This window comes from Phoenix dactylifera, unplaced genomic scaffold, assembly GCF_009389715.1.
Source record: "Phoenix dactylifera cultivar Barhee BC4 unplaced genomic scaffold, palm_55x_up_171113_PBpolish2nd_filt_p 000566F, whole genome shotgun sequence".
In the NCBI taxonomy this organism is placed as follows: domain Eukaryota; kingdom Viridiplantae; phylum Streptophyta; class Magnoliopsida; order Arecales; family Arecaceae; genus Phoenix; species Phoenix dactylifera.
This window is the reverse complement of record NW_024067971.1, coordinates 40,608-47,823: the sequence shown is the minus strand read 5'-3', so window position 1 is coordinate 47,823 and position 7,216 is coordinate 40,608. Positions and strand designations below refer to the sequence as shown.

At 41.1% G+C, this 7,216-nt stretch overlaps 1 protein-coding gene across 2 annotated transcripts; it reads left to right on the top strand.

Moving 5' to 3' along the window:
• The first annotated feature begins 5,143 nt into the window (after nt 1-5,143).
• On the top strand, nt 5,144-6,500 carry LOC103711313. Of its 2 annotated transcripts, XM_008797412.3 has the most exons (4): nt 5,144-5,721; nt 5,797-5,886; nt 5,982-6,056; nt 6,217-6,500. In XM_008797412.3, the coding sequence occupies exons 1-4, from the start codon at nt 5,293-5,295 to the stop codon at nt 6,250-6,252; spliced, it is 630 nt and encodes a 209-aa protein (XP_008795634.2). In that variant the 5' UTR covers nt 5,144-5,292; the 3' UTR covers nt 6,253-6,500. The 2 variants fall into 2 exon arrangements, with proteins under 2 accessions (XP_008795634.2, XP_038975462.1); XM_039119534.1 differs by having other exon boundaries at nt 5,144-5,886.
• The last annotated feature ends 716 nt before the right edge of the window (nt 6,501-7,216 follow it).

Sequence of the window (7,216 nt, the reverse complement as noted above, 5' to 3'; positions counted from 1 at the left end):
AATACTGAAATTTGCACAATCTGATAAGGTTGCAGTTCTAATTAAGAGTGTATTTTGTTTTGGAGAAGATGGTTCCTCAGATTATTGATCACTAAAAATTAGGAACACTATCAGCAAATAAGTAAATAAAACTGGAGAGAAGTATTGAATAAGAAAAGAAATAACAAGCTGACCATGGCTTGGTGGGATGCAGTCAAGGATGAATATGTGAGCCTCCAATGAGAACTGTGGCACCCATGTTATCTGATTCAAATTTAGCCATTGGTGAAACTTGTAGATGTTTTAAACTACTATTATGTAACTTTCAAGTCTGACAGTATAAGAAACAAGAACAAGTGGGGCTAGGCCTGTCTCAAACCTTCCAAAAATCAGTCAAGTCCCAGTAGGCAACACAAAGCCCCAAATCTTGGGAGGCTTTGATAACATGCTAGACCTACAAATATCCATCAATTCTATGACTTGGTCAAGTAGCAACACATGAAATATCTTAGTACTCACTACGGGTTTTCAGCAGCTATTATGCAGAATAGCTTATTGGACCCCTCCATGTGCTAGCTAACACTGTATTTGTACTATGGGCTATCATTATATGCAACCCAATAATAAGACTTTGTGTTTGATGTTTTCAGTTTCTTTTATCTCATCTAGGACTCGAGCAAATCAATTTATACTACATTAATTTACTTTTCTGCATAGAAATTAATGGAGTCTTATACTGCCAAAACAAAATGGCTGTAAGTTGAGCCTCAGAACAGCTGCAGACCTTTTCCTTTGGGAAAGGGCCCTCTTGTCATAGCCCTCATATTGGGAAATAACCATTCAAACCTTTTTGCATGTGGAGTGGATTATTAGTGTGCCACCTTTTCAGAACTTGCATGATGATGGCTGTTGAAGAAGGCTCCAATGAGTCTTCTGTAGACAATGAAAACCTGTTGGAAGGATTTACTAAGAGATGCTAAAGATCATGAAATTGTTAGAGGATTCAAACGAAGTGGAAAGATCAGACTCATTCAATCATGCAACTATGTAGTGTCACAAAAAAAAAAAAAACTAAGGTAATCATGAGTTTCTGGTATTTATGATTTAAAAAGGACTGGATTTATATAGATATTATATGACTGAGAGATCGAGGAGAAAGTAAGCTCTTAAATTTTTTAATTCAAGAAGAAACGTTAAGATCATGTTTGTAACAATTTAGAGGAACGCTAAGAAAATATGTAGCATCCGCATGTGTGTGTCTTGGCGCACGTATCTGTTCGTCTGAATCTGGTTCAAGTTTAGGGTAGGGCCACAGAGGAACTAAGCTGTTTGAGTACAACTCCATTGACTATAGGTTTTTTTGAGCTTGTTCGATTAAAAAAGAAGCCAACTCGAAGTCCCATTTAAGGTCGACTCATAAACAAGCCAAGCTCAGGCACCCTAAGCTTGCAAGATACAAGTAGAAGCTTAACTTAGCTCTCGATAACAAGCTTATTCAAGCTGTCTTATTATAAAATGAACCAAGCTAGAATATTAGTACAGTTAAGACGCACTGTAGTTAAATGGTCATTTTGATTTTAACAAGCCAAGATTGAGCAACCCAAAACTTAGCTCATTTAATTTACAACCTTACCTGAAAATTGTTAAAACTAACAAGAAATTAAGCTGACAAATAATCCTGGATGAATTAAGAAAGCTGCGGAACCCATATAAGCAAAACTTTTGGACGCTGATGGCTTTTACTGTTTTCATGTTACTCGACATTGCGCATGCTCAAAATATATGGGGACCCATCCTGCATTAATACAAGCAGGCTGTTGTATTATTGGACAGGACCATGTCTCAATTGGTAAACAATGCAAAAGTTGTGTCTCACATTTCTAATTTTCAAATATATGGCTTCGAAAAATCGAGAAATTACTAAGTAATAAACTTATCCAACAAAATCACTAATTAATCTTAATCTGATAGTATGGACAGATATATTCTCAAAACTTATATATAGATTAATTTTCTTCCCTAATCATGTCAAGGGGCCATGCTTAGTTGCTCGTAGCAATGCTAGTTCTCATATGATTGTATTCATAGTACGCAAACACATGAATAGTAAATATCGAAGTTTCAGTTTCAGTCTTACCCACCCATTTGGTCATTGATAATTTCCATTGGCTTCATGAGATCCAATCTACAGTTCAAAGTGAATATATATTCACTTAGTGCCACCAAAAGGAATTTAACAACAGAATCAATAATAGGACACTCAAAAGAGTACCATAGCTTGTTAGAGGATATTCTTATATGTATGTGGTGTGTAATAGCTCTCCTTCTTTAGGCCAAGATGGGACACCAAGTCCTCAATCATGTGGCCAGTGCATTCAAAGAGAGGAAAGAGCACCAAGCACTGGGCCTGCCCTAGCTTTTCTCTTGGCCTCATGATATGCTCAGGGAAATCCTTCTGATCATAGTGCCACTTGGCTTGAGCTACCCCCAAGATATAATTGGCAAAAGATGCTCAACTACACTTTTAAGGAACCCTCTCTTCAGAAAGTCATGTTTATTCCAAAAAATTTGGGCTCTTATCATTGTCGAACTCTTGGCTTAATCCCTTCTTCACTAGAATATCACCCCCTTGTAACTCCTTGGGAGGCAATAAGGTGGTATTAATTGTAATTGGATAAATGGACTTCATTGCTTCCTTAATATATATATGGACCCACATTGCGTCTAGACAATCTTCACATTGGTAAGTGATACAGAAGGCACATATATATATATATCATGATATCATAGCTTTCACAAGCCCAATATGTGCAAGATCACAATCTCAAGGACTGAAGAGAAAACCATGGTCCCCAAAATCTGGTGCAGATATGAATGCACGAGAATAGGCATGCACGCCATGCTCGCATGCACATGGTACAAACTTCCCATCAGAGAAGGAAGGAAAAAAGGAGGATCAAGTGGTCCCAAGAAGACTCGATTCGGATCAAATATCTTGATCAGGTGGCGACACAGCAGCCACTGGTTATGATGGTGGATCTATTGCTGATCCATAGCCCATAGGATGAGATTTACGAGACTAACATACCATGATGGCCAATGGATAGTTGGGAGCATGTGCCTCGGCACATGTTTGATCAAATGTCTCTGTGTGCGCGCCATCGATATTTCTGCCTTTGTCCATCTCGGTGTCAACCAAAACCTTTGAAGGGAGGAGAGAGGGAGGGAAAGGAAGAGTCTTCCCTTTAGGAAAAGGAACAGTTACACTGGAGGTGGTAGCATGTGGAGACATTAATTCTAGTCTACCATTGCATCTCTCTCTCTCTCACACACACACACACATACAATTTGACACAAATACAAGCCTACAAGTCACCATTTATTGACCCTACACATAGAAAACTAAAACCCTAGATATCCCCAATAGTTAAGGGTAGTGTTGATGGCATAATAATGTCTTAGGATCCCCAATAGTTGACATGCATAGCAGTTTTTAAGTACTATGATGATAGTTGCTTGGTGTAGTCTTATCAAATAGTCTGTATCCTATGTTAGACTGCTGTCATTTTGACTCTTTTACGAGTAGGTAGTGCAGCTCAAGTGTACAAATTGAATTGCTTTTGTTATAGCTCCAGTGCTACAAGCTACTCTATCTTCTCCAATGCTAGCTTATTGCTGTCACTTTGATATGTATATCTTACCTTTTCACTTTTCAGGTGTTTTATCTGAGCTGCACCTCGCATGCCTGGAGATTCATAGGTGAAGGTGGCATCTCAGTACGGTTTGTGGTGGGCCAAACCAATGCACACATATATAGGACTCGGCATTAAATACACTATCTAGTAAAAGACTCAGACGTTTAACTGCGATCTTCCACCTCTCCTCCTTCTCCGCCTCGCGTCACTTCACATCAATGGTTTTTTCCCTGCCTTTATTTTGTCCCTTCCTAACGATAAATCACATACAATAACTCGCCAATCCATTTGCCTGCACATAACGGTAGTTTTAGTATGATGGCCGTGGTCTAAATTTGTTCTGTGTGATGTAACATCCGAACTGACTGTTGTTCTGCCAAAAAAGACAACAGCTGATTATTAATCACCATAAAAAAAAAAAACAAATTGGTATCATATAAATGTGATCTGTAATCATATAATATTATTCCTATTTATATGATAAATAGAATGAGCTATGATGTCACCCAATTTGTCAAAACTCTATCATCAAACTACTTCATCCACTAAGGAAGCCATAAAGATAACTTATTTTGCCATGGTTTTCTAAAAAAAATAGGAGGAGAAAAATCTTTTGGATGGAGAATTGTGGCATATCTCTTCCAATGCATGGTAGAAGTTAAATCAAAACTTAACATTATTCATGTGAGGACCTAAAACCATCAGAAAAGCCTTGCAGCGCTGTTCATTAACTTTAGTTGTGGAAACCATTAAGAACACAATGGTGACCTAAAACTCATCACCATAACCCCCACCTCTAAAACTAAGATAACAGTGAAACGGTGCGGCGGAGGTGGCAAATGAATCCAAAAGCCAGAGTGGGGGCCTGGTCCATGGCCCAAGACAATGGGTCCAATTGGCAGCCTCCAACACACACAGTGTGATACCCCTCTCATTTCCCTTGTTCACGGGATTTGAAAGAAAAATAATGGAACGGGTAGAGAGGGTACACAATGCCACGCTGTATTGCATGTGAGGCCGTTGTGGCTCCATCCCTTCCAACCCCCCTCTGTCTCTCTCTTTCACACACACACACACACACACACACACACACACAGAGAGAGAGAAAGAGAGAGGAGGTGTAGAGAGAGAGTAGAGGGAGTGTGAGGCAAGGCTTTTTTTTCCTCCTCTCTCTGTTTCTCTCATTATCACCAACAAAGAGACCAATGCCCAACTGGCAGTTTTAATTTCATCTGCGCCGAGGAAAGCCAGGAGGTGGGGAGGATGGCATGAGCATAGGACAAAACGGGTCTGGGATTTGGGTGGATTCCATTCGTTTTTTTCTGGCCCAACTTCTCTCTCTCCTCCACCCCCCCCCCCCCCCCCCCCCCCCCCTCTCTTCTACTACCATCCTCTCCCCCATCTTTTGTACCGCTGCAAGTGTAGTGTGTTGGAGAGCATTACAAGCCCCCCCCCCCCCCTCTCTTCTACTACCATCCTCTCCCCCATCTTTTGTACCGCTGCAAGTGTAGTGTGTTGGAGAGCATTACAAGCGCGCGCGCAGAGGGAAAGGAGGGGGAAAAAATAGAAAGTGAGAGAGAAGAGTGTCTCCAAAGTCCCGTTACTCCCCATTGATCAAATGATGCTGGGGGTGGAGGAAGAGGAGAGTTCGGAGTGCAGCAGTGGATGCCAGTCTGGGTGGACCATGTACTTGGACCAGTCCTATGAGCCCGCAACCTCTCTTCCCTTCCAAAAAGCTGGCTGTATTGAGCAAGAGGAGGAAATGGAAGAAGAGGAGGAGGAGGAGGAGGACTTATCTATGGTCTCTGATGCATCTTCTGGGCCACCCCATTTCCGTGAGGAAGATTACAACTGCTACTGTTCTCACTCCAACGCTTGCTACAATGGCAATGGTTGCCTGTTCTATGCCTCCACCCTTCCAACTGCCTCGGCTGCTGCATTGGCCGGGAATGGTGACAAGAGGAGGAGAGTGGAGAGTAAACAACAGAGGGAGTCTGCCTCTCTCTTGGATGACACTGCCAGCTCCCCTCTCTTCAGCTTCCCCGATGTATGTATGCTCTTTGCTATTTCTTCCTCTTCCCTTGGTCTCATGCTCTTCACATTTGGGTTGTTATCTCTTCAGACCAGCTTCAATGCCGCCACCAACAATGTGAAGGCTTCCGTGGAGAATGTTTTGGAGTTCTCTTGTGGCTTCTCTGCCACCCATTTTAAGGTAAGTTTCAGGCTCTTCTTGTTCTTCCCCCTCCTTTATTTTGCTAATCCTTTTTATTCTTTATTCGCTGGCTGATCATATTACAATGTCTTCAGGGAAAGTCTGCATTGCAGAAGCAAATGGGTTACCTGCATTCCTCTGCTCCTGTGAAGCCAACTCCTGCAAGACCAGTTATGTCGCTGTTTTCTCTCATTCTTTAGGTTTTCTTTCCAGGGAATAGAAGTTCTCAAGGCTTGACATCAGACGCCAGTGCTGAAAGATTCTTGTTTTCTTTATTATTTTTTTAAAAAAAACTCACACGCTTTTTTTAAAATTTTTCGATGTCAATAGGTCTGCAGGGATGAAAGTGAGAAGAAGATTTGGTGACAAGTTTCATTCTCCTTGTTCTGAAGGGAAATAGATGGAAGAATATGTACAGATCTCCAAGAGATCTTTCTTTGGCCTTCTTTTATTTATTTTTCCTTTGTCCCTGCTATTTTGCTTTTTTCCTGTCAATGCAGTGGGAAACAACCTGAGCAAAAGGGAGGAGAAAATAAAGATTGCCTTTGTTTTGTTTTCATTGAATCCTTTGTCATGAAATGGGGTAACAAAATGGAGCTTGTGGGTTCTGTTCAGTTTTCTGTCCATATTAGACCTCTGGTCTTGGAAGGCGCCACTATGCTTTTAGTTCTCTCCTCTCTCAACCCCATTATGAAAACACCAAATAAAAAAATGCATTCGTATTGGAGAGACCCCATGGATGACTCACTCTCATATCAGTCCACCACTCATAGTCAGCTTGATGTCTGCTTCTAGTTCAAACTTTATTCTACTTTCAACCCCCAACCCCCACCAAAAAAAAAAAAAAAAACTTCATTCTACAAAACAGCCATCTGATCAAGTCAAATATAAACAAAAGACTTCTCAATGAGCTGCTAACTAGCTATAGTTCGTTATGTGATATGACAATTATTTGGAGGAAAACAAACTGGTATGGTGGTGGATGTGAAGAGGGCTAGCAGAAGCTGTGAAACTAAGCAGAGACCTCCAATGGATGGTCACTGTCAAACACAGGGTGGACTCCCTGCTGATGTGCAAGGTCTAGAGCACATCTCATGGATGTCAGTGAGCGAATTTAAGTCACTCACTGGAAAGATCAAGCTGGAATTTTTCTACTATTGGGGATGCCAGCAATATTGGATCAAAAAGAGGTATATATGTAGGTCAAGTTCACCCATCACGAACCTGAAGCACCAGCTAAGGACTGGTGAAAGGGTACCATGGTCAGCTTGTTTTAGCTCTAGTGCATTGCAAATTCCTTGTAGGTTCCTTCAGAACCATCAGAACACCT